The sequence below is a fragment of the Boleophthalmus pectinirostris genome, unplaced genomic scaffold (genome assembly GCF_026225935.1).
Source record: "Boleophthalmus pectinirostris isolate CB_2022bp ecotype Guang Dong unplaced genomic scaffold, ASM2622593v1 HiC_scaffold_17, whole genome shotgun sequence".
NCBI classification, from domain to species: domain Eukaryota; kingdom Metazoa; phylum Chordata; class Actinopteri; order Gobiiformes; family Gobiidae; genus Boleophthalmus; species Boleophthalmus pectinirostris.
In genome coordinates this window covers 28,305,606-28,333,362 of record NW_026571115.1, presented here as the reverse complement: position 1 = coordinate 28,333,362, position 27,757 = coordinate 28,305,606, and the positions used below count along the sequence as shown (strand labels likewise).

Sequence of the window (27,757 nt, the reverse complement as noted above, 5' to 3'; positions counted from 1 at the left end):
CCAGTTTTGAGCTCCGTGTCCCCTATCCCACCAGAAATATCCAAAATCATTGATTTGTCCCAGTATTTGACAACAAAAGAGGGGCACAAATTGTCAGTTGTTTATCTAAAATACAGAAAACCGTGCTTTAAAATGAGCATAATGGAAAAAATGCACCAACGTAAATCCCTCAGAGTAATTATTTATACCAACCACCCCAATCTTTTGAAAACCTGGTCAGTCTATACATAGTGTGTGCTTTTAAGAACATACTTTTTTTTACACAATTATAAGAAATCTTGACAATGAGAAGTGGATTTGTATTATTAATTTAGATTTGTATTATTGTGCATGACTGAAACTTGAATCTGGTGCATAGCCTAAACAGAAAAATACAGTAGTACAAATAAATCCTTAGTTGGGCTAATTTGTCTTCATTAAATTGTCTTATTTTTATCCCTGACCTCGTGCATTTTGATCTTAAATCTTGCGTTTCGCTTTTGCCCTTGTAGTTTGTCAGACCTAACCGGATGCTGACTGTTTTTTAGTCTTATCTCACTTGACTACTGCACAGCGGGGCGGTTGCATTGGCTGATTTCTACAGCAAAAGAGGAAGTTGCGAAGGAAGCCCCGTTGTAAACCCGCAACAAGCTAACATTAGCAGGGCAGAATACAGAGCCGCCCTGTGCACCGAAAAGAGGAATAACAGCAGCCAACGCGTACAGTATAGATCTCGATTTCACGCCATGGTGTATTTATAAGTTGTATCTGCATTTCGTTGGCGTGGAAACGATATTGCACGGAAAAACGAGGCGTCGTGATAGTCCGAACGAAGCATGCCTGCGTCTGACAGCTAGCAGAAAGGAAATGTTGCCAGAAACGCTAGCGGAGTAGTTAGCAATGGTGTCGAAAAATTGGCTTCAAACCACAATTACAGAGCAAGATTCGGGTTAGTTTGCGCTGTAGAGGATTACGATTGCAGGAAGTGTTAATCAATAGCGTTAAAGTCAATTTTAAGAGCATAGGAGTAGTGCAACAACAACAATTCAACATCCATGGTGGGGTGTTGGGTCTGCGCTTGAACGCATCGTGCAGGAGTGCCATAAAATGCTGTAATCCAATCTCGACGTCGTTTAACACCGCTAAGGTCGTGAGAGATCGTCGAGGGATATTGATCAAAAGCAGAATGATACGTCTGTGTAGTTTTATTAGCCTCCACCAGCATCTTCACAGCTAACGACAGCTAACTGCGGAGCTGCCTGGGCAAAACTCAAATGCTGGCGTCGATCGGGGATTAATCGAAGACTGAAAACCTAAAGAAATCATCTGTGAAATGGTAATCTGGTGTTTATTTTCACTTCCTTGTCTCTTAGGTAATGATCAGTGTTGAAACGAGGCTCTGATCTTGAACGGGAACACGTTGCATGGAGACATTGTGGCTCCTTGGAACAGTTTTTTATCAAAAATCCTGTTGTTTATTTGGGTGCATTTGGTGTATAACGGTGTGCAGGACACGTTAGCCAGGTAAAGTGCAACGCCCATTCAGCAAGGCATTTTTGTACGGAGCGTGAGGCCTCTGCAAGTCCTGGCTTATTTGAAGAATTTAGACCCGCCTGCATGCTACTACTCTTGTCAAATCACAGTTGGCCATCTATGCTTTCCCCAGTGTCAACAACTTTCACAACTAGCTAGAAATGTTCTCCTTAAAGGGTCTGTGTTACACTATTTTCTGATCTGTGTTATAATGTTGTTTCCTCATCAGAAACATACCTGCAGTTTCGTTTTGTTTCATTCACACATGTTCAGCACTGACATCCTGCATATTTAAGGTGAGTTTTCTATCAAATTGAAAGTTCCTTGTGAAGTCACGTGGTTACACAAAGATGGAAGTGCTCCACTGTGTTTTTAAACTCCATACAAGGGGTGACCAGATGCCCCTAATTACCCAGGGCAGTCCGAGTTTTGAGCCCTGAGTCCCTTGTCCCAGCAGATTTATCCAAAACCATTGATATGTCCCAGTTTTATACAAGAAATGTCATAGGTGTCCCTATTTTTGATCAGGTTCATAGCCACCAACAGTAAAAAGAGATTTGTTTCAGTAAAATATAGAAAAGCTGCTTAAAAATGACCAAAACACAAAGAAAATATGACCATACTGACACGTTAGTCATGAAAGGGCCAAGTGCATAACAATTTTCCTTAATTATGCACTCGTTTCACAATTTAATTATTACCAGCCATCACAAAGCAGGGGTTTTAATTTTGTAAATCTGGTCACGCTATCCCTACACTTTACTGGAATCATTTGGATGATTTCAGACCTGGAATTGATGGACTCGACCAAACTAAAGCTAAAAGGAGCAGTTAACTTTAAAAAATATGGGTTCAACATCAAAAGGTGGAATAAAGCATTTTGATCTTGGGAGATGTAGACAGACTAAAGCTTAACTGAAACATGTGTGAATAAAACAAAATACAATTCCTAGTATGTTTTTGAGAGAAATGGATGAGTGGTTGTCTGGTTATAGATGGGAACCTGTGGGCAAGACATTTCTCATCTACTCTAAAACATGCTATTTTGAATTTTGGAGATGTAGACAGACTAAAGGACTACTGAAACTTGTATGAATAAAACAAAATACAATTCCTGGTATGTTTTTGAGGATGTAACAACATTATAGCATGGCTTAAACCTCACAAGAGTCAATTCTGCAAAATATAGGACCTTTGATGCCCTTGGATTGTTCTAATAAAAAAACAAAACAAAAAAAGTAGTAACTCATATAATCTCATAATTTTCAGTTTGTAATGCCAGCCCACTGATAATGCAGTTCACAGTAGGTGTAATTAAATGGCACAGGTAGTCATTATTGTTGGCTGATATCAACATTCACAACTAGAAATGCTGTTACTGCACTTGGAGTGTAAAAATATCTAAGCAGTAATTAGTTTAACCTTATGATTTTCAGTCTGTAAGGTCAGTCCATTGACAATACAGCCCATGAAGTGAGATTCAGTGGTATAGGATGTCATTATAGTTGGCTGACATCACGTTTTGCTACTAGAAGTGTGGTTACTGCATTTGGAATGTAGAAATCCCAAGCAATAATTAATAACCCATTAGTTTTCAGTCTATAAGATCAGTCTTTGACAATGCAGTTTATATTAGGTGTTATTAAATGACACAGATGCTCACTATAGTCGACTGATAGATGGGCTTGTCACAGTAATTATTATATAGTATATTATGTGAAAGCTGAAACTGTATTTTTTTTTAATCACTATCTATTAGCCATAGCCATATGATAAGCTTTAAACCATAAAGGGTTGAATAAATAATTATTACAGATGCAAACTAAGTACTAAAGTGGTTGATTCTGCTGATTTGTTTATTGCAGCCCATGTTTTTTTTAGCAGTATTGTAGATTTGGATAGTTTTTGTGTTTTAAATCTGCTCTTGGGTTTTTATTTACTTTTAATTTGTTATCGTTTCAGGCCTACTGAGAGCAGCTTTCAAAACTGGAAGTGGTGTTCCTGCTGTTACTTGGATTGCAAAGAATCAAAGCAATAATTGATTTAACCCAAAAATAGTACAGTTTTTAATGTCAGTCTTTGCCAGTGCAGTCCTCCAAGTGTAATTAAATGGCTGAGTTTGTCACGATTGCTGCTGATATCAACTTTCACAACACGAAATTTTGTTTTTACTACACTTGGAGTGCAGTTACCTTACAATTAACTGCAATCCAACAATAGTTAAAGACCGCAGTCTGTCAGTATTGTTGTTTTGATATGTAGGGTTGTCCAAAATATTCCAGTCAAAGATGCGGTTTTAATTGCCGCAATTATCTAATCATTAAAACTGCAATCAAAACTCTTGCTGCATTTGTAGGCCTGTCACGATAACAGATTTTGAAGTATGATGTAATGCTGAAGTAAATATAGATGATACATGATAATACTGAAACCAAAACTTTAAAGCAGAATCATTCACAAAAAATATTCTAAATGTACAGTCAGTAGAGTCATTGAAGTTCATAATTTAACCTTTTTATAGCTCAAATCTCATCGTGGTACAGAAGATTTACCAAATATTTCCAACTACAGTAGAGAAAAAGAAGAAAAAGTCCGACGCTTAAAAATTATTCTTCCATCTGTCATGTACCGAGCGGTAAGTAGATGTAGTATTTATTGTTACAGGCCTATGTACCTGTAGTTTAGACCTCGACAAACAGGTTCGGAATTGCATGGGATTCTTTTATTTGTTTATCCGTTCAGGTTTCAGTTTTCTCTCAAATGTTAATGCTTCAGGAGTTGTGTACTCTGAATGCAACTTTTCAAACATTATACTGTAAATAGGCCTGTCACAGTAATTACTACATCGACTTATCGTTCTATACGTTGTTGTGGAAAAAATGTTGGATCTTTTGATGATGAATAATTAATCCAGTTGTGAAGCCTGATGAGTTTTTGAAATACAGACAAAGGTTTATTCTTGTTATAGCAGATATGGGCCCCCCAAGTCACTCCTTTCCATCTCCCCCCAGAGCGTCTGAGCTCTGAGTATTTATACAGAAATACAAGTTACATACATCAAAGCAGAGTAGCTTTTTCTGTTAATCAACTTAATTTCCATTGAAGACAGTTATGAAAGGAAAGTTTCTTGTGGGATGGGGGCCATATGTGTAGTAGTAGCAGCAGGATGTGTATGCTGAGCCTTTACTCATGCTTATGAATGGTCTGGTCTCAGATAGAAATCACATTCACTTGCACAAAGATTGAGAAAAATTTTTCCACAATATACATTTCTATCACAACATGACGGAACATTACGTTTTGTGACTCAATCTTTATCATCAGTGGCGGAGTTTTTTTTTATTTTTTATATATATTTATTGTCTGGTTTTCTCCATTGATCTTGAGACACGCACGTCTCTGTTTATTTGAATTATGATGGATTGTTAACTTAGTCTTATTAGTTTGGTCGCTTAACCAGATCTGAAAGTAGTTTTATTTTTTGCTGATATGTCTCATGCACTGATCTAAATGTTAACCGTTTTCTTCATATTCTTTTAGGCGTCAGAGGAAGCATCACTGCACGCCCTCGAAAACCTCATGACAGAGTTTTTCACAGTTGTACGACCAATGAGCGAAAGAGAGAAATAGGTGAGTGGTTGTCTGGTTATAGAGGGGAACCTGTGGGCGTGACATTTCGCATTTACTCTAGAACCTACTTTCAATTGCACATTTACTGCAAAATTGTTTTAGGGCAGCAGAAAAAAAAATGTATACCTATTTTTGTAATTGCACTAGTTAAAAATATTGTGCAATAATATAGTTTTTCCCACGTTTTATATAGAGACTAGTGGATATTTGAATCATATTATGTAGTACCGTTAGTAATATATAATAATAATTGGCATTTGTTGTCTCTACTGTTCAAAAAGCAAGTCTGTGTACTCTCTCAGTTGTCCAGGTATGTTCTATTTCCATGGATCAAAAAGGAACTGATTACAGATTAAATATACTGTAGTTAACTTCATGAAAAAGTAACAACCCAAATGTATTTTTTGTATTACCATTTTTTTATTCAACATATTTTAGACTGTTTTTAGATATGGGGACAAAATTATACTAGTCTTCACTACAGACAGTGAAATACAGAGTAACTAAAAAGTAAGTTTGGGCTACATAAAAACAGAAATGTCAAATAGTAATCAGTCTGTGTTACAATGAAAAACCTTACAAAGAGTTTTTTTAAAAAAAAAAAGGTTAAATTTAAAACTCAAGAATAAACCATCTCAGTAAAATATGACATTTTTAAATTTTTGTTTAAGTCAATAATGCATTTTTTGTACAATATTACCTAAAAATGAGCTGAAACAAACAAATAGAAGAATAAAATACTATGTACTGTTTCCATCGAGGTTTGACAAAATTATAGAAAATCAGATACCATATTTCGATACTAGAAACTAAATACTCATTTGAACAAGAATCAATACTAAAAAGTCAGTATCAGCAGGACAGAAATTAACCTTTCCTGAATAGCTTTAGAATGATTTTGAGCTTTATTAGAACAAGTATAAGAGCACATCGACTAATTTACGCCCATCGACCACCATGGAATCTACCTGGACCACTGAGGGATTACACAGATATAAGGCCAGGTGATAATATAAAAGAAATACTACGATTTCATGTTGAAAAAATTTTAGACGGTACTACTAGCATCTATAATGAGGCATAAAAGTTACTACGTACTACAACATGATAGCAGAAATATCCCCACTAGTGCAAAGACACATTACACACAGTAAAGACTCCAAATCAGCCCAAAAAGTATCATTGTAAGTCTATGTAGTAATTATTGTGATAGGACTAGCAGTAAACCCTATTACATATAAAGTTACCCACTTCCTGTGCACTGTCATCTCCATCGCTTCTCTCTTTGTTCAGAGGAGCTGCTGAATAACTTTGCGCAGCAGACCGGAGCATGGCGCCACTGCCTCTTCTTCCTCTCCCACACGCGCAACGAGTACGTCATGATGTACAGCCTCACAGTATTTGAAGTAAGTGCCTCACTATTGTGTCCCTTATTTACTATTATGTCATAATTAGAGCCCGACCGATATATCGGCTGGCCAATATTATCGGCCAATATGGGCACCTGGAGACATATCGGCTATCTGCCGATATACTTGCTGATATGGGCCGATATTTCACGTGGGCATGTTATACCTCGTTATAAATCTTAGACTCTCTACATTATGTTAATTTAATCCAATTTACAGACAGATAAATGTACTAATATGTGGCTCCGCATCAGTATTTATCTGCGGTGTCATTTTCTGTGTCCGTACTGTCCCTAAACACACCACCAGAGTGACGTCACTTCACTCGTGTGTGTTTGTTTACCCCCGCAGTGGTGCGCAACACTGAGATTATTTTCTTTTTCGGACAATCGGTTTGAGTCTGGATTAAAAGGACATTTATTAGTGCAGACTTGTGATGTGAGGAGGAGCCTGTGTGAGCGGTGAGTGTTGGAAATACATCGACTTTGAAGCTAGTTTAGGTTTTGTTAGCGGTTAGCTGCTGTAGCTTCCGCACATAAACAGGCTGTTTTCTATTGGTCTATTGTAAAGTGACTACATTGGCCGTATATTTGTTACTGGAGCTGCATTGTTATGTAAATGAGCTGTGAATAGATGTGTGAATGATCCACATTTATACATATAATTAACTACCGCGGTGCGCAGCATTTACGGCTAAAGGCTAATAGCGATAGTTTACTAGCTAGGAGTTATGGTTCGGTCGCGATCGAAGCGGCTCTTAGATCCGGCTCTTTGAAGCGAACAACGGGAGCATGTTTCTTATTGGCAGCCGTGTTTTCTCTTTTTCTCACTTTTTCTCTTCATGCCGCATGTAGACCCGTAGTTTGACAGCAGCAGCGGCTGAAAACGAAACTTTCAGAAATCTGCGTGTGCATAGGATAAAAAAGTGCATATTTGGCTGCAGTTCAGCATAAAATGAATAAACCAGGACTAATCTTGGGCTCGAGTGCAGGAGAGAGATAGAAACCGAGTCCCGACACTCAGTCCTGGTTCAGTTCTGGTTTAGTCCTGCTTGCAACAAAACAATCTCAAGAGTCGCTTGGGAGCCGAAAGAGCCAGCTGCTTTAGTGAGCCGAGCCAAAAGAGCCGGTTCTCCGAAAACAAAAAACTAAAATTGGAATACCCATCACTAGTAGCTAGAATGTGATGCAAAAATGCCATTAGGCCAATCTGCTGTATGTAAATATGATGTAAAGAGTCAAAATAACAATAAATGTTGCCTAAATAAACCCAATTTAGAATCCACTAGAGCCAAACCTAAGTTTTTTTTAATCAATTCAAGATTTACAGTGAATTTTTACATCACTAAATATATCGGTGATTATATCGGCTATCGGCAGCTCCAACTCCCATTATATCGGTTTCATATCGGCCACAACAAAATCCATATCGGTCGGGCTCTAGTCATAATTAATATAAAACAATCATAATGAAACAAGAAGTCAAAATAGATGCTGTTTTATTTCAGAGGCAAAACATTCAATGATTTTTACAGATGGGTAAATCCTACATTAGACTAGGGCTGGGCGATATGGAGCAAAAAATATCTTAATATGTTTTGCTATATCTCAATATACGATATTTATCTTGATATCTGTACAGGAAAAATAACCCCACAAAAAATATTGCAAAACAAATATGCCAAATTCCACAAGGTCTTTTATTGAAGTGCAAAGAGGTAGGCAAAGTGCTTCTGCAGCATAAAAAAAATCCCTGTATACAAAAATAATAATTTAACTGTAAACAAAGAAATAATACTTTTTGCCTTCTTTTCATTCAAAAATAAAATGGCTCAGCTTAAGCTCATTTTTGCATTAACTCGTTAACCGTATGATAATCATAACCATGACCTTCTTTAGCAGAGGAAGCATGGGAGGTTCCTTATTTGAATAGATCCATGTTCCTAACCAGCGGTAAGGAGCTATGGGGTATTCCAAATACTATTGTACAAGTTCGACGCTGCAGCAGATTATAAATTTAAATCTTCTGCATATATAAATTTAACATTACTAAACATATAAACCATAACTACAAAAGAGCCACATTAGCCCGTTTGGTATTATAATGTGTTAAATGCAGTTTTGCACAGTTCTTAATGTTTTAAAGAAACAAAACTTAAAACCACATGGCTAATTTACATAAACTAAAAGCACTGAAAAAAGAGCTCGCTCCTTGTGCCAGGCGAGCAAGGCAGTTGGGGCAAGCACAGAGAAGGCAAACAAGCGAAGTGGCAAAATCAGAATTAAATATAAGCATTATAACAATATATACGATATGTCAGAATCCATTTCGTGTTTAAAAAATATCTTGATATATTTTAAATATCGGAATATCGCCCACCCCTACTTGAGACTTATATAGCATTTTTTGACACTCAAAGATGCATTACAGATAATAAGCAGACAGTACAAACTGTGGAAAATGGGTGTGAAACTCATGATTTGAAGTGGTGTATTGAATCTGAGTTTCAGAGGGTGAAGGCTCTGTCCCGTAAGGTCCGGTGCTTTGTCCTGGAGGGAAGAGGTCGGTGAGAAAGGGAGACGACAGATCACAGAGGGGCTTGATGTGATGAGGGGGACCTTGTATGGGGAGCCAGTGGAGTGGTTTGAGGACAGGGGTGGGAGGAGGAGCGTGCCAGTTGTGCACATAGAACAAAAACAACTTATAACAAAACGGCGCCTAACTGAAAAGCCTGGACTAAGAAAGGAAAAGCCTTACCTAACTTATCTAAAAGGCTCTGATATGATTAAACAACCAGGGTGGCAACAGCTGATAAATGTAGTCCGTGTATAAACAAACATCGTACATGTTGTGAAGTACTGTATAGGGCACCCGCTCACCTAAAACAACCTCTCAACCAAAATGACTGCGCTATCATACTCTAGTTATGACAGGAGAGAGAGAGAACGAGAGCTAGCAGAACATCGCTTCTTTTGAAAGTTCCTCTCCTTACTCTGATTGGGTGCCAGGGTGCCAATCAGCCAATCTCCAACCAGCTCCCGCCCACACTATCTTCACACGGAGAACAGAGGAGAGGCAGAAACAGCGCACAGAATGAAACCGTGCTCACCTTTTCAGTAGTTATTGACTCACAAATGAGGTGTAAGAAGATGGAAGATGGGCTAGAATTTTGTTGCTGTAGTAATTGTGGCAGCCATCTTGTGAGTGTGGGAAGAGCAAGATTGTAATGGAAAATAATAATTATAAAAATGTAAAAATAGGACCAGAAGACTAATGGTTTTAACTGAACATATGATATATAGGGGTGTGAAAAAAATATCAATATATGGTATAGTTCAATGTGATGATACAGTATCTATATCATGAGCTGCTGTATCACTTTATCGCCAGGACTTTTTGGTATATTTTACTAAATTATTTTGTTACAGCGCTACAGTTTTTGTTGCTTGTTGTTTATGCAACACATTTGACATTTTCACTGTTTTGATGTGCAAAGTTCATATGAAACACACACATTTTAATCAAGTGGTTTAACAAAGACTTTTAGTATCACAGCCACGATTTAGCCTTTAATTTTTATTAAATCATATCAAATCGATTTGGAATATATATTGTATCGAATCGAAAATGCACTGTATCGAGATATGTATCGTATCGTGGCCTGTGTTTCGAGGTATGTATCGTATCAGCAACTTCTAATTGTTTATCTGTAGTTCTAATAATGCAGGGACCACTGTATAATTTTTTTTTTACACATATTATTAAAACTATTTATTACCTAAAATGATTTGGGATTTTTTTTCCCTCCCAGGATGTTTTCATATTAGTTTCCTAGAACATGGGTAATAGATAAAAGTATTTGAGAGAAAATTTGAATTTAAAAAGTCCAACTTCCTATTGGTTTGCATGAGTTCTTGGAATTGTACGCTCACAACATGTTTACTGGAACTAGATGTTGTTTATTCCAGGTTCCTGTGGCAATGATCTCTTAAACCTTTATTATACTTTATTTATAGACACAATCCAAGTATATTTGGTAGATTTTTGCTTCGACCATGTGACAGTAATTACAGGTATACAGTATTTACATTTACGCACCTGACATTTACAGTGTATTGTTTATTTGATGTTCATTCTGCAGAATTTGGTGAACAGGATGTGGATTGGGGTCGCCTCTCAAGACAAGATGGAGATCCGCAGCTGCCTGCCCAAACTACTGCTCGCTCAGCACAAAAACGTCCCCTATTTCATTAGGAATAAACTCTGTAAGGTCATAGTGGATATCGGTCGACAGGACTGGCCAATGTTCTACCATGACTTTTTCACAAGTACACTGCAGGTGGGTCATACTAACTTGTTCTGTTGTACTTTTTGAATATTAGAAGCTCAGAACATTTCTATTTTTATCTTCCAGCTAATCCAGACCCCAGCGTTGGCTCAGTTAGGGTTAATTATGCTCAAAACCACGTCAGAGGAACTTGCCTGTCCTCGGGAAGACCTCAGCGTGGCTAGAAAAGAGGAGTTGCGTAAACTGTTGATGGAGCAGGTGCCAACTGTGCTTGGACTGTTAACAGGTAACAGTGAAATTTTTTTTCTCTAATTTGAGTTCTGAAATGTTTGGAAATTAGCACAGTGATCAAACCTGGTGAGAATCCTGTATAAGCGGATAAATCTAAATTAAAATGGCGTCTGTATGTTGAACCCTATGGGAATTTTGAGGCTGCGGTATGGTATATTAGATGAACCACAAACTATTATCATTGCCACACTTTCCACCAAACCGGAAGTCAGCCATTGTGGATTATCGTCAGAGTGGATTTTACTCGTAGCCTATTTTTACAAATTGCCTCAAATCTGGTCCATTCTCCACAAGGGATGTGCAAAAATTTTAAAATATAAATGTATTATATCGTTTAATGTGATGATGATACAGTATCGATATTTGGACTGCTGTATCGATATACTGGCAAGAGTATTTTTTGGTATATTTTACAAAATTATTTTGTTACAGTGCTACAGTTTTAGAGGAAGGAAACTCGTTTATGCAGCACATTTGACATATTCACTGTTTTGATGATTAAAGTGGGTGTGTTTCATATCAACTTTACACAAGAAGTGGTTTAACAAAGACTTGTAGTATCACAGCCATGACTTAGCCATTATTTTTTATTGAACTGCATCAAATCGATTTGAAATATATCAAATCATATCAAATCAAAAGTGCACTGTATCGAGATAAGCATCATATTGTAGCCTATTTATTGAGGTACGTATCATATCGGCAATTTTTTAATAATACCCAGCCCTACTCCATACCACCTAGAGACAAGGGGAATCTAAAATTGGGAATCTTAACAGCCTGCTTCCAGTTTGTGCCACCAATCCTTCTACCCACCACCACTCACCCAGACCACATCCATGTTATAAAAGTTGGATGAATTGTCTTGCCTAAGGACACAGGGAGAGTATGCACTTATTTGAACAGGGGAATTGATCCTTTGTGGTGGATAAGTGTTATAACTACTGAGCCACCCCATGTTCTTATCTCCATCAGTGCGGTAACATTTTAATGTGTTTAATTTAAAGGTATCCTTGAGACCTACTGGGACAAGCACAGCATCATCGCGTCAACTCCACCTCCATCACCAACCTCAGGGGAAAGTGGTAGGTCTCTTAAGACGCTCTCTACAGTTCATTATCACCCTCTATTTTTACATATTTCTGTCTGTGTTTCTAGTGGAATTGCTTGGGAACTTATTTCAGGGAAGCCAATACTCCAAGTTGCTCTGCCAGCCCATGGCAGCCCTGGACAGCGAGAGCCACCAGCTCTGTTGCCTGGTGTTAGAATGTCTGGCTCATCTTTTCAGCTGGATCCCACTGTCCACAAGCATCACTCCCACTCTCCTCGCCTCCATTTTTCACTTTGCGCGTTTTGGCTGCGACCTCCGAACCAAAGCCAAAATGAGCTCCTTCATCTCCAACTCCTCTTCATCAAACGGACAGCCCCATCCCATCACCACAGCCAACGGCGGAGGCAGGAACGGGCAGCAGACGGAGATGACTAAAGTGGAGCGCGCACGCCTCGGGGTGCTCGCCATGACCTGTGTCAATGAACTGGTGTCAAAGAACTGTGTGCCAATGCATTTCGAGGAGTATCTTTTGAGGATGTTCCAGCAAACGTTCTTCCTCTTGCAAAGACTGACGCGTGAAAACAACGCCCACACTGTCAAGAGTAGACTCCAAGAACTAGACGAGAGGTTCGTATTATTATCTCTTGGTCTTTGCGAGTGGATTTTGTTTAGACATTTTCTTGTACTTGTGCAGTTGTTTACTTTAATTTGCAGTCAGACGTTGCCGGGAAGTGCGAGGTGTCTCAATGCCGTCATTGTTCAGATGGCTGATATTTCTGCTCTGTTTCTGTGTTGCTATGTCACTTGACTATTAAGGGAGTTTGAATGTTGTCTTGCTGCTGGGTTTTATGGAGAGCTCTGCCATTAATCATGTTACATTGTTTCTGTACATTTCAAAATTGGTGCCCTACTTTTCAAACAAAAAAAAAGTTATTGCTATGAACATGGGCATGTTCACATTTCAGGTGAAAGGTCCTCAAAGGAATCTTTAAAATCAGGGAGGAATCATTTGCCTGAAACACATAAATAGTAAATATGGAAGGCTGTGTATGGCCGTGTCTCATTTTTCTTTCCTTTCTTCCTTCTCCTTGATTCCTCTGCTCGATTCTGCAGGAAATGGGTGAGGAAGTCCCACCCACAGAGGAGGCACAGGAAGGAGAAAGGATATAAACTCCTCACTGAGACCAATAAAGTTTGATTATTTGATCTGATGTTTGCCTCCTGAAGCCTCCCTTAGGTTTACTCTCTCCTTCTGTAGTTTTCTTCGGGACACCACTTAATATGACACATTTGATTGACAGCTAAAAAATTGAGGATTTAGGAGAGGAAGCAAGGAGAAGAAAGAAAGGAAAAAGAATTGAGACGCAACCTATATCTGTAATACGACTGGGAATCGCAGGGTCCCTCACAATTCATGATACATGGCTCACAACATAGTATCGCGATATAGCATTGACGATACATGCAATAATCAATATATTGTACACGGTATTGTGTGATACATTGCTATTTATTAGGAACCAAATACATTACTGCAACAATATTTCTTTGTTAAACCATTGTTTGTGCAAAGTCAATATGGAATAACATCTATTTTAATAATCAAAACAGTCAATATGTAAACAAGTTTCCTATCAATAAATTAGCAAGAAAATAGTAGTCACAAAAAAAAAGAGACCAAAAAATACTCTTGGCGATATAATGAAACAGCAGCCCATGATATTGGGGTTATTAGGATATTTTACAGTAATTTCACTCACTTTGTTTATGTTGGTCACTTTATTTAGATGTTAATCAAGAGCATGGACTACTTCTTAAAATGCAGGTCAGGCAGCAGGTCGGGTGCAATATTTTCAAATATTTTTTTGCGGTTGGAGTTGCAGGTGGGTTAGTTGAAAACGTTGGTCAGGTAGGGGTCATTCATATATGGACCCGCACATCACTGGTTGCAGGTGTCACGGTGCCCCCTCTAGGAAACACCATTGATTAAGCCTTGATTTATACTTGGTGTAATGCAGATGTTTGTGTTGCAATGTTCACTATATATTTATCTAGTACATTTGAAAAAATATATTGGCTGTGTTACTATTTTTGGTATAAGCTTGCAAGTCACCAATTAAAGCTTGGCGAGCCACAAATGAGTGTTCCGGCTCTAAGGTACTGTGATATCGTTACATTCCAACATTTATAAACGTTAACATAAAAAGAATTTGAAAACGGCCTAAACAAGAAATCCAACGAAAAATAAAGTAACGTTCTTGTCTACTAAATGATTACATTTGTATTTCTTTTTCAGTTACTTGGAGAAGTTCACAGACTTCCTTCGCCTGTTCGTCAGTGTTCATCTGAGGCGGATCGAGTCTAGTCCACAGTTTCCCATTGTGGAGTTTCTCGGCCTGCTTTTCAAATACACCTTTAACCAGGTAGATATCACACCAGCCAAAATGTATATTTATTTGTTTTATTTTATTCATCTAATTTTACATTTTTTCTTTGTAGCCCACACATGAAGGATACTTTGCCTGTCTGGATATATGGAGTGTATTTTTAGATTATTTAACAACAAAGATCAAAAGCAGACTGGCAGACAGAGAAAGTGTGCTGAATAGGTGAGTGATTAAAAAAAAAAGCAACAACTTTCTTGGAAAGGAGTGTGCCAATTTCATGTCTTCCAGGAAATCTTGTTGCTTTGCCTGAAATGTTCCACAGTATATAAACAATAAACTTATCTATATTGTGCTGATTGAATATAGAGGAAAAAGAAAACACATACCCTTAATGCAAGTGAGGTCCACAGATCTGACCTTTAACTCACCTGGTCTAGTCACCACCTTGTCGCCGTGGAGATACAGTAAATAAGTTTAGGACAGATTATCTAGCATTATACAGTAAACAACAATCTAAACAGCAAAATATTTTACGATTGGTCTAATAAAATAAATGATAGCACCTTTATTTTGGTGACCGACCTTACACAAGAAAAGTTACACAGTGCATCTTTAAAGAGGTCATATTGCGCTATTTTCTGATCTATGTTATAATGTTACTTCCTCATCAAAAACGCACCTGGAGTTCCACTTTATATAATACAAGAAGTGCTCCACTGTGTTTTTAACCTCCATATACCTTCACTTTAATCATTGGTCTGAAATAATCCAAATCTCTGAACTACAGCTTCATGACATCACGAGGTGGAACAGAGCATTTTGAGCTTTGGGGATGTAGACAGACTAATAAAAATAAAAAATAAAACGGTTACTAAAACATGTGTGAAACAAAATATAACTCCAGATATGTTTTTGATGAGGTAGCAACAATAAGACAGTGGTCCCCAACCTTTTTTTACGCCACGGATCGTTTTTATATTCAACAATATTTCGCACGGCATGGTTAAGACCTGGCTAAATCCTCTATTAGTCCTGTTTTAGTCCTAGTTTTAGACCTGTTTAGGCCCTGTTTTTAGACCTGTTTTTAGATCTGCTTTAGTCCTGGTTTTAGTCCTGGTTTTAGTCCTGGTTTTAGTCCTGGTTTAGACCTGGTTTTAGTTCTGGTTTAGATCTGAGTTTAGATCCGGGTTTAGTTCTGGTTTTAATCCTGGTTTTAATCCTGGTTTTAATCCTGGTTTTAATCCTGGTTTTAGTCCTGGTTTTAGTCCTGGTTTTAGTCCTGGTTTTAGTCCTGGTTTTAGTCCTGGTTTAGACCTGGTTTAGTGGTTGGACAGTCCACGTTGCGTACGGCGGGGGGTCCACGTGCTGTATGGAGTGTTAAAATGAACTAAACTATTGTCTTTATGTTATTTTTTTTTAACTATATTACCCTTGTTTTCAGTTACAAAGACGCGTTGGTTCTACTTTTACGGGAAGTGTTGAATCGCATACAGTTCAGGTATAACCAGGCACAGTTAGAAGAGCTGGATGACGAGACGCTGGACGATGATGTAAGAAATTCATCACCTTCAGTCAGTTTTCATTTTCGTTTTCGCTCCACACGCTTAACTGAATGTCTTTGTTTGGTAACCGTAGCAACAGACTGAGTGGCAAAAATACCTGCGTCAGAGTTTGGAGGTTGTTGCCAAGGTGATGGAGCTGCTCCCGTCACACGCTTTTACTACATTGGTAAGATAATTTTACTACTACTACTACTACTATTACTATTACTATTACTATTACTATTATTACTACTACAACTACTATTATTACTACTGCTATTACTATTATTTCTACTGCTATTTCAACTACTGTTATTACTACTACTGCTACCATTAGTACTACTACTAGTACCATTGCTACTTCTGCAACTACTACGACTACTACAACTACTACTATTACTACTATTAGTACTACTACTACAACTTCTACCATTACTACTATTGTTACTGCCACTATTACTATTATTACTATTACTACTACTATTACTACTGCTATTACTATTATTTCTACTGCTATTTTGACTACTGGTATTACTACTACTTCTACTATTACTACTATGACAGCTACAACTATTATTACTACTACTAAAACTACTACTACTACCATTACTACTACTCTTACCACCTCGGTCACTATTATCACTACTACTCTTATTACTACGATGACTACTACTACTACTACTACTGCTATTATTACTACTATTATTACTACTGTTATTACCACTACTTACTACTTCAGCTGGCTGTTATCTCACTAAATGTGTTCTTTTTTGTTTCCTTCTTCAGTTTCCTGTTCTTCAAGAAAATCTAGATGTGTATTTGGGTTTGCAGCAGTTTATTGTAACCACTGGTACAAGTAAGTTAGTTATTTAATGTTCTATGTTTGTAAAACTTTAGCCATAAATAGACTAAAATAAAAGCATGTTTTAGTTTCGTTTTTTTTGTGTGGAAAGTTGGTGTGAAAGTACGTGCTTCTTTAAAGGGGTGATCTATATATGACCTTATGTGAGAAAACCATTTTGAGGAACTTCCAATCTCCCATGTAAATCTATGAATGCAAGAGTCTTACATTAAACAAAATGCCAACAGAGTGCAATCTAGTGGTGTCAAAATTAGGGTTGGGTATCATTAAGAAGTTGTCGATATGATGCATACCTCAATACTTAGGCCACAATACAGTACATATCTTAGTACAGTGAGCTTTTAATTCGATACCATTTAAAAAATAAAAAATAAAGACTAAATCATGGCTGCGATACTAAAAGTCTTTGTTAAACTACTTCTTGTGCAAAGTTAATATGAAATCCTCAGAAACAGTGAAAATATCAAATGTGTCAAATAAATTAGTTTCCTTCCTCTAAACAAGCTACAAAACTGTAGCTCTGTAACAAAATAATTTATTAAAATATACCAAAAACTACTCTTGGTGATATAGCGATACAGCAGCCCACAATGTCGATACTGTATCATCACATTAAACTATACAATATATCGGTATTTCAATATTTTTGCAGACCCCTAGAGACAATACTAAAACTTCAAGCTCAATTTTAGTACAACTGTTTTTTATATTACCATGTCACCTTATATCTCTGTGTCTGGCCTTCTCAGTGGTCCAGGTAGGTTCTATAGTGGTCCATGGGCGTATACTAGTCTTGTGATCTTATACTTGTTCTGATACAGCTCAGGATCACTCTAAACCTATTCAGGAAAGGTTCATTTATGTCCTGTGAATGTGAATTTTCTTGGTATCCATGGTTCAAATTAGTATTAAAACTCAAATCAGAAGTAGTTTTAGTATTGACTAGTGTCTGATTTTCGATACTTTTTACAACCCTAGCGCAACCTGACCAAAAAAAAAAAGTTTTAAAAATTGTTTATTGTATTTTTCCTTGCCTAAATGATCAAATAAATAAATAGCTGACTGTCCTTGTGCTCTTGTGCTGCTCCAGGTCGCAGGTTGAACATCAGTGCAGAGAATGACTGCCGGCGCCTGCACTGTTCTCTCAGGGACCTCAGCTCTCTGCTCCAGGCCGTGGGGCGTCTGGCTGAACACTTCATCGGAGAGGTGTTTGCTGCCCGATTCAATGACGCTCTAGCTGTAGTGGAGAGGTCTGTAGTTGAGATATTTTTTCAACTAAAATTGTATCTTTTTTATTGCCAGAATAAACTAGCTCTATTTATACTGCATTTGCATTTGACTTGCAGCTGCAACAAATACGCTCTGTTATAATAATAGACTACACAGGCAGACAGACTATACAAACACATGGTAGAAGACGTTTTATAACAAAGACTGGCATTGAATCAAAAATGGAAAAAAATAAACAAAATTCACAAAGGTCACAAAATCTGACCTTTATCAGTTATGCACAAAACTCGACTACCAGCCCTGATTTGAATATTGCTAAGGTGTGTGATCTGTTTAAAATGTCAGTCTAATCATTTGCTCTGAAATATTTTTGTCTTCTCTGATCCAGGTTGGTTGAAGTGACCTGCTATGGTTCTCAAACGAGCCTTTATGACCTGGAGACTGCTGTGCCTTCTGTGTTAAAACCAGACCTCACTGATGTGTGAGTAGAAAATCAATTTCAAGCGGTGTTAAATTTGTCAAGAATTTTTATTTAGTTTTAGTCAAGATGAAGCCAAATGGTTATTTTTAGTTTTAGTCTAATTTAATTTGAGAAAAAAAATCGACCACTTTCGTTGACTAAATGCATAGTTTTAGTCAATTGGTAAATATTTTTATTTTATTTCAAATATGATAAGTTGTTTAGCATTGCTCCTTGGGACATGCGGTTTGGGGCTCTGGGATTCAAAAGTGAACTTGGATCTAGTCTCCTCTCATCCTGTTATTCATTCATTACTTAATAAAAATATCACTACTTTTAGTATTGATATTTGACATGGTTTTGGTCAGTATGATTGCTTGTTATTTAGTTTTAGTCTGCAAAAATACAACATGATCTGAAAATATTACAAAAACTTTGACGTGCCAAAATAAACATTGACAGATGGAATGCTGCTAGCTGTTAACTTGAACTTTATTGTCTGCACAGTAACCACACTGAACCTGACATCACCTCACACTGTCCATGCAAAGGCGTTTTATTTGATATGATCTTTGCATTTGTCATTTGCTTGTTGCAGACACGCACAGGCCCTGGCTGCTTTGCAAGCCTACTCCCATTGGCTCGCCCAGTTTTACAGTGAGGTCCACGGCCAAAACCAGAGCCAGTTCATCAACCTCATCACGTCTGCTGTAGAGGCCTGTAGCCCTCTCATTACAGCTAAGGTATCCCCTATTATGTTACATCATGGCTTATTATTAGATTGGAGTCTAATGCGGGTTACTGGAAGCATTACTAACAATATGACTATCCATGGATTTAAGAATGATGAAAAATAAGGATGGTTGCCATAGCGAATAATGATTAAAAACAAAATATTACATCTTTTAAATGGGATCAAGTTCTCAATAATATTATAATTGCCCACTAGTTTAAAAGAACATAAATTATGTAGATTAAAAAGCAGATACAGCAGACTTGGAGAATGACAAAATCCTGAATTACTATTATTACTTACAGCAAAAACATCAAATATAAAAGATTAGTTGAAGCATTACAACATATTACAACAATATTTTTATTATAATATGACTTTACTTTAGTAGTGCTATAACTTTATCTCAACGACTATTTTACTCTCATAAAATTCTGTAAAACCTTGAGGCATTTTGATCTTAAGGAATCATCTAACTGTGACGGTACATTTTGCAGGTACCTGAAAAGCTGCTTCTGTCTGCATGCCATCTGATGGTGTCCCTGACCTCTACAGTACGGCCAGTATTTCTGGTGACTCTGCCCACTGTCCAGAACATCTTCAATCTCATCACAGACAACCAGGCCCCCCGACTGCCTCAGGAGGTCAGTATCACCTGCAGTGTTTCCTCGGGTCCTCATAGTTGAATGTCATGTGACTGGGGATTTATTACGATGTCATTTATTGCAGTTGTACTTAAATGTTAGGCCAGCTTGGTATAATTTAGGCCTAGTTCATTTTGTATTGTAGTGATTAAACATTAAACTTGAAAAACTTGATTTAATTCGTTTTGACAGTGAACTGGGCCCTTTAATACAAACAGGTTGTGGCTGTAGTTGGCACATTAGCTTCTTTTCGCTCTGTTAAAGACAATAAACCACAGAGTAAAAGGGATTAGAAGGAGAGCTAATGTTCCGTTTGTCTCTCTTCTGTCTCATCGCAGTCTCACGTGAGTCTCCAGCACTTTGTGTGTGTATGTGTGTGTTTGTGCACTCCTTCTCATGCAGAGTGGTCAAGAGAGAGAGGGAGAAAGAGACAGCGACAGCAGTTGTACGCAATGACTCAGAAACCACAACACCATCAACAGCTTTAATGAAGTCACAATCTAAAATGTGTCACAAAATAGGCTTAAGACACCAACTTCTTATTTTCTGTTTACTAACCATGTGAAACAAGTCTTGACTCTGCTGAAACAGGAACAGGGGAATTTCAAGTGGGGCATTATACCGTGTAGGTCAGAATTCAGCAAATACCATATTTTTTCGGACTGTAAGGCGCAATTAAAAACCCTTAATTGTCTCAAAACTCGACAGTGTGCCTTATGTACTAATTCTGGTTGTGCTTATTGACTTCGAACTGATTTTCACATATATTCCACTGAGTTGTGTCCTTTAGTCCGACAGAAGCTGACCGCATCAGGACACAAGGAGCGAGCTGTTTTTTCAGCGCTATAGTTTATGCAAAATAGCCATGTGGTTTTTAATTTCGCTTCTGAAAAAATGTAAACAAATGTGCGCCAAGATGCATTAAACACATTATTACTCATTGTATATTTGAGTCCTCCCCGTAGGAAATTAAAAAAAACTAAAAAAAAAATGCTCAAATTATCCACCCACATTCAGAATACACATTCACCAAGACAGGGAGGCAACGCCGCGCAAATTATGCCATGATCTGCCAATGGATCGTGGATGCCGGGGCTAAGGGATCAGTCTCAAGTGTCGTCCGTTTGTTTAGCTTAATGCGCCTTATAATCCAATGCAATTTATGTATGAAAATAGATGAGAGAATTCAACATTATTGATATTGTGCCTTATAATCCGGTGCGCCTTTTATAGTCAGAAAAATACGGTAAATAAACGAAAGCACTGCCCCCGTGTGTTTCTCTGGTAAACTTCTTAACATCATCTGATTCACTGGTTCCTCTTTCTCCAGGCCCACATGTTGGTGTGCCGAGCTCTGTCCAACATGTTCCTCCTGCCATGGCCAAACTTGCCCGAGAGCGAGCAACAGTGGCAGTCACGCTCCAGTAACCACGCCAGCCTGATCGCCGCCCTCACCAGAGAGTACCGAATCTTACGAGGCACTGTGAATGTTACCCCACCCCAACCCGCTCTAGATAATGGTCAGTATTTTACACATGGGCTGGGTTCACATGACAACACAACATTCAGCTTTCTAAACAGCAATTTGAAGGGGGTGTACCTGATTTTTTTTTGTCATGTATTTGAGCTAAATTTGCCTTGCACCAGTACAGATTTATTGTATAAGCAGCTCTTGAGGTCAGAATAAGTCAGTTGCTCACTATCTGCATCAGACTACAAAGAGTTTTATTGTACAATAATCAGGAAGTTTGCAGTCAGTATGCTGGTTTGTTGGCATTAGCGCCTACGAAAGTTGTGAAAAGCATTTATAAACTCATCGTGGAGAAATATCAGGATGCCCAAAATACATACAGTAAGTGAGGAATAATTCTGGACCACTGCAAAATGAAACAGTTCTGTTTTTCACATTTTTAAGATGGTCCAGTCAGGTACAGCGCCTTTTTAGATGCAAATGTTTTGACCAGGTTTATGGCGAATATCAGTGTAATTACCGGACCTATCCTCATAAAACAAAAACTGACACAAAGTTCTAGGGGTGTAAGAAAAAATTGATTTAGTGATATATCGTGATACTTCATTGCACAATTCTCAAATCGATTCAAAATGCACCCAAATTGTTTTTTAACTAATATTTTTCACTAAAATTTCATTATTTACATTCACTGTTCTGATGATTTTAGCATTTTTGTAAATTATATTTCATACAAGTGTGTTCTTGTGAAGGTGCAGTTGACTGTATTAATAGATTTAATTATTGATACATCACAATATATCATCCCATGTTTTAGTATTGGGATATATCGGGATATATTGAATCACATTATATGTTTTGTATCGTCAGACCCAACGCTACATAGTTCAGAAATAAACAAATACAACTTTTTGACTATAACTTCAAAATGTTGCCTTATTCAATCTTAAAAATGTGTTTGTTATCAGTTAAAAAGACTTTGAGCCACAAGATTACAATGCCAAACTCAAGGATCTAATCTCATCTATCAACTTTTTCAAATTTTCTGCTATTTGAGTTATTTATTTCAAGGCCTCTGCCCTCCATCTGAAGTTATAGCATCAAGATTCAAAGTTGTTGTGGTCTACTTAAGGTTCTGTCCAAAATCTTGAGTACTAGTGTTTACTTTTGTCTTGCAGTGAAAGCAGTGATACAACAGACCCTACCTGTGCTGAGGGACATAGTGGACAGTATTTCTGGAGAATCCACCAAATCTCGCCAAATCTGCTACCAGAGTCTGCAGGAGTCTGTCCAAGTGTCACTCAGCCTTTTCCCAATTTTCATACAACAACCAGGTCCCCCTCTTTCTCTCTAAAATCTAAGTTTAAGATTTTACAGAATGAATGTGGCCTAATGCGCGTCTCTGCTCTCCTCAGATGTGACTGATGAAATGCTGGCCTTCTTCCTGACCCTGTTCCAGGCCCTCCGAGTCCAGATGGGGGTTCCCTTCACGGGGCAGATCATCCACACATTTCTTAGCATGTTTACCAGGTATTTCAAGCATAGAGTGACCAGACGTCCCTATTTACCCGGGACAGTCCCACTTCGGAGTCCTGTGTTCTCTGACCCAGCAGATTTATACACAGCAGATATATAAGATTTTGCTAGACGATTAATTGACCAAGAAATTAGTGCGACAAACGATAATATTGACATTTTGAGACTATTTTAACACAGGAACTGCAAGACAACTAAAAACAATAGGCCTAAATAAAATAGACTTGTTAACATATGAATAGCCTATTGTAGTCTGGCTTACAGCAACGACTTGTTAAAAAAATGTGCTTGAATAAACCATTGTTGAACCAAACACAACCAAAACAATAAATAAAATGGATTATTAAGTCTCTGTATCAAAATTGCCCTTAAAAGTTATGTTGGGCATTGACTTTCATTGGAATATTGTGGCCTCTCTCTGTGGCTGCTGCTGTTGCCTTGTCATTTTGGTCTTGAAGTGTTCGTATTAACCCGCTATCCTGTCTGGTATCATGTCGGAGTCTTGTGGGATTTCAGTGGATTTTGGGCTCTCTCGGGGGCTCGGTGAGTTGTTTCAGTCGAGTATGGGTGTATGAGCAATTTCTTCACTTTGTTTCTGCGCTCGCCTGCATTTGACGCATGTGGGCAGTTGAGACGTGTCCCACTCACTAGTGTTGATTTGGCATCATGACTTGGTTTGGCGATGAACTGTTTTGTTGCTGTGACGGCGGCGTTAGTGTTGCGGCTTCTTGTTAACCGCACAGACAGCAGCGCTTTCTGTACTCAGGCTGCGCACGGATCCGCTGTTGATAAACAAATAATCCGTCTATAGTCTACACTGACACGTTTGTTCAAGCGTCATTTTGCTAAGGAAACGAGGAGTCAGCAGAGAGCGATAGAAGCCTTTTGACATTCAGTCTCTTTCATAGAAGGCGAGAGAGATGAAGAAAACAAACAAGCCTGCAAATAGAAATTATCGCACCCAGAAAAGGAACTGGACTTGAAAAAGTTATCATACGATTAATAGGTTTATTGATTATCGTTACAGGCCTAGTGATATTTCCCAGTTTTATACAAAAAATATCTCAATTGTATCTATTTTTAACCAATTTGATCTAAACCAGGATTAACTAAACTAAGATTAAACCGGGACTACATCAGGTCTAAACCAGGACTAAAACTGGACTATCACAATTTTTGACGAATCTGATCCCCGTCAACAGGAGCATAAATTGTCATTTGTTTAGCCAAAATACAGAAAATCGTGTTGCAGAATGACCATAAAGTAAAAAAAAAATTCAGCAATGCACAATCTTACATGCTCTTTTCACAAATTTTATTTATACCAACTATCACAGCCTGGGTGTGTCCCAGTTTAGAATTTTGAAAATCTGGTCACCCTGTTCAAACATCTTTTTAATGGAGGTATTAAAGGGGATGTTTTTTTGTATGTCAGATTTGTCTTAACCCAGTGCAGTTTTAAAAGCATTTTTATAGTCCCGGAAGACTGGTGTGCTCTTAGCATGCTAGTTGTTAGTATTATTGTGACAGCAAACACTGGCCTCTGACATTTGTACAAAGAGATTATAAACCCATCGCATCTGCAAACTGTTTGAAAATGTGATAAATAGAGCTAGTTCATTTTTCCCCATGTCTTGCCCAGTCCAGATTTATTGTATAATCAGCTCTCAGGGTCAAAATGTCAGCTGCATCTGAAAATCGCGAAGTGCACATTAGCTCTAGTAAACAGTTTAAAATGCACTGGTTCTGTTTTTCATGTTTTTAAGACAGTAAAAATCATGTACTGTGCCTTTTACATATTATGTACACAGTTGTAAATGTGTTGTGTTGTGTTGTGTTCAGAGAGCAGCTGGCAGCGAGTATCCTGCAGGATGGCAGTGCCGGGTGCAGGGTAGTCCAGAAGTTTCTAAAGATTCTGCAAGTGGTGGTTCAAGAACATGGTCAGGCCTTCAAACCGTTCCTGCCCAGTATCCTCTCTCTCTGCATGGAGCAAGTGTACCCAGTGGTGGCAGAGGTACGGCATTTTAGGTCTAATTTAAATTAATTTTTATGCCATTTCTTGTGTTTTGTTGTAATCTTTTTGTATTTGTTGAGCACATTGTGTATGAAATGCATAGTATAAATAAATATGCCTTGCCTAGTGCTTATAAAACACTACGTTTGTTATATTATTTTTTTATATTCGACTGTAATATTCAGCCGTCAGTATTTTGGTGCTTTTTACAAAATTCTGAAAGCATTAACAATTTTTTTTGCTTGTTTAGGGAAAGGCAGGTTTTTATGCAATAGATTTAATGTATTTTGATGCTAAAAAAGGGTGTCTGGCTTGTGCAGGTAGTGGTTTAACAAAGAAATATTGTTGATTTAAAATGAATGTGATTCTTTGAAATTCTTCCCAATTTATTGAATATATCGCAAAATTGTAATATTAATATGATCGTCATGTGAGCTATGGATAGGGCTGCTATTATTACAATTATTTTGGTCAATATTGAAACACAATTATTCAAACGATAATTTTTTTTAGTTGCACAATGCATTTATTCAGCATTAATCTCGAAAAAAAAAAAACAACAACACTTTGTTACTGATAATTTACTTTCAAATAAAATAAATATAGGCTACAACTATGTACCTTAGAGCAGTTTTGCGATGTATAAAACATAAAATTAATAAAATATACTTTGAACATGAAATAAGGCATAGAAAAATATAAATGTAGCTAAAATAAACTATATATCCAGCTGTTCTACAATCTCTATATTTAAAAAAAATGAAATAAATATACTTATTCATATAAAAAATATTCCAAAATAAACTTTAAGCTTTATCATTTCAACTCAATTACATGAGTTTGGAGATCATTTGACACACAACTTGAAATTGCGATCAAAATTCAGTTAATTGCACAGCCTTAGCTATGTATCATGCATTTTATAAAGTTGTGACTTGCCTTTTCAAAAACCATCTGCAACCATATTTTCAGGCAAATTAAATTACTATAGATTAATCTACTGTAAAATGGCTGTATACATTAAAAAAAAAAAAGTTTGCTCAAGACTAAAAATGTGAAAGGCTTGGTATAAATGTGTGCAAATTGTATTTTTTAGAAGTACTGATCTAATTTTTCTGTGTTGTTTTTTGGGGGGGGGTTTGTAGCGTTCTTCACCTGATGTCAAGGCAGAGATGTTTGAATTACTTTACCAAATACTTCACCAAAACTGGAGATACTTCTTTAAAACTTCAGTCTTAACAACAGTCCAAAAAGGAGCCTCAGAGGATGTCATGGAGAACGAGGCTCAGTTCACCGCTGCCATGCAGGTCTGTGTCAACTCTTGTACTTAAAAGAGACATATGGCGCTTGTGTCTGCTATTAACCTATTTACACCCGTGGATCATTGTTATATTGGACATTTTTAAATGGAGAATAAAGTTTGTACAGAGCATTAGGGGCGTTTAGCGGTGGCAGTGAAAATGGGAGTTGACTTGAAAATAAGCGATTAAAGATTACTCAAGCATGCATGAATCACTCCAAATAAAACAACTATAAGATGGTTAAAAGCTCTGAAAAGTAAATTTTGCATAATGGGTCCACTTTAAAAATGTATTTGTTTTTCAGTTTAGATTTCTGACTTTTTTTTCTTCATGTTTTGGCAGGCGTTTGGGCAGTCCTTCCTGCAGCCCGACATCCACATTTTTAAACAGAATCTTTCTTATTTAGAGTCTCTAAACAGCAAGCACAAGCTGTATCACAGAGTAAGTTTTAGTTTTTTGCACAGACATGTTTTCAACAAAATACGACCAATCTTAACAGTTTCCCCTCTGTGTTCTTCAGAAGCTTTTTAGGACCTCCATGCTGTTCCACTTCATCAATGTGCTGCTGCAGGTCCTTCTGCACAAAAGTCATGACCTTCTTCAGGAGGAAATCACACTGGCCATCTACAACATGGCCTCAGTGGACTTCGATGCCTTCTACTCGGCCTTCATGCCAGAGTTTCTCAACGGTTGTCAGGGAGTGGACAGCAACCAGCGAGCCGTTCTTGCCCGTAACTTTAAGCTTGAGCGGGTGAGAATTCAAATACTTGTAGTGGTTAATGAGTGTGCCCCGTAACAATAAACTAATGATTTCCTTGTTTTGACTTGTTGTAGGATCTTCCCTCGTTCACTCAAAGTGTGCAGCGGTTGGTGAACGACCTTCGCTACTACAGACTCTGTAATAGTAGCTTGCCCACAGGCACCATCAAGCTATAGCACATAGATGAAGCACTCCACGTGAATAGTATTTTTAAAGACTGCTTGTGCTGACCACTTTGCCCCACGCTCCAAACTCGCTTTACTGGACCTACTCAGAGTGGTAGGGAGGACTGAACACAGGGTTTGGAGTTGCTGCTGATAGTCTGAGTTCTACTGTAGAAGGAGGTGTTGTTGTGAACCATGTGTTGCCAATGAGGATTTGGCAGAAGCGTAAACCTGGTCTGCCATGGACCTGGAACCTCTGAGCCAGGCCTTCTTTCCCACGCCTCTGCACCATGCGAGGAGGGACTGAGCACTTTCAACTCATTCTGAGTTTTTAAAATGTCTGCTTTTATTCATTTTGCCTTCAAATGTCTAATCTCCGAAGGAGACCACTGTCAACTTAAGATCTTTCATATCATTCCATGAAAATGAAAAGAAACTGCTTAATTAATAAAGTTCTTTTTTAGTAAAATTAA

The 27,757-nt window shown here is 37.7% G+C and overlaps 1 protein-coding gene across 1 annotated transcript; it reads left to right on the top strand.

Annotated features, from left to right (window-relative positions):
- The first annotated feature begins 590 nt into the window (after nt 1-590).
- Nucleotides 591-27,757, top strand: xpo6 (exportin 6). The gene is made up of 24 exons (XM_020922636.2): nt 591-1,315; nt 5,053-5,142; nt 6,436-6,548; nt 10,693-10,890; nt 10,966-11,125; nt 12,138-12,215; nt 12,289-12,808; nt 14,478-14,604; nt 14,681-14,790; nt 16,010-16,118; nt 16,204-16,296; nt 16,896-16,965; nt 18,062-18,221; nt 18,590-18,682; nt 19,260-19,404; nt 19,892-20,038; nt 21,369-21,558; nt 22,688-22,843; nt 22,925-23,039; nt 24,888-25,059; nt 26,205-26,366; nt 26,703-26,801; nt 26,881-27,111; nt 27,195-27,757. Exons 3-24 carry the CDS (start codon nt 6,522-6,524, stop codon nt 27,294-27,296), a joined length of 3,264 nt encoding a protein of 1,087 aa, XP_020778295.2. The 5' UTR covers nt 591-1,315; nt 5,053-5,142; nt 6,436-6,521; the 3' UTR covers nt 27,297-27,757.

Bases quoted from the DNA above. Each gene is read 5' to 3' on its own strand.
- xpo6 (XM_020922636.2), top strand. From the start codon at position 6,522: ATGATGTACAGCCTCACAGTATTTGAA. The intron at 14,791-16,009 runs GTGAGTGATTAA...CCTTGTTTTCAG, and splicing joins AGAGAAAGTGTGCTGAATAG to TTACAAAGACGCGTTGGTTC. The intron at 16,297-16,895 runs GTAAGATAATTT...TTCCTTCTTCAG, and splicing joins CACACGCTTTTACTACATTG to TTTCCTGTTCTTCAAGAAAA.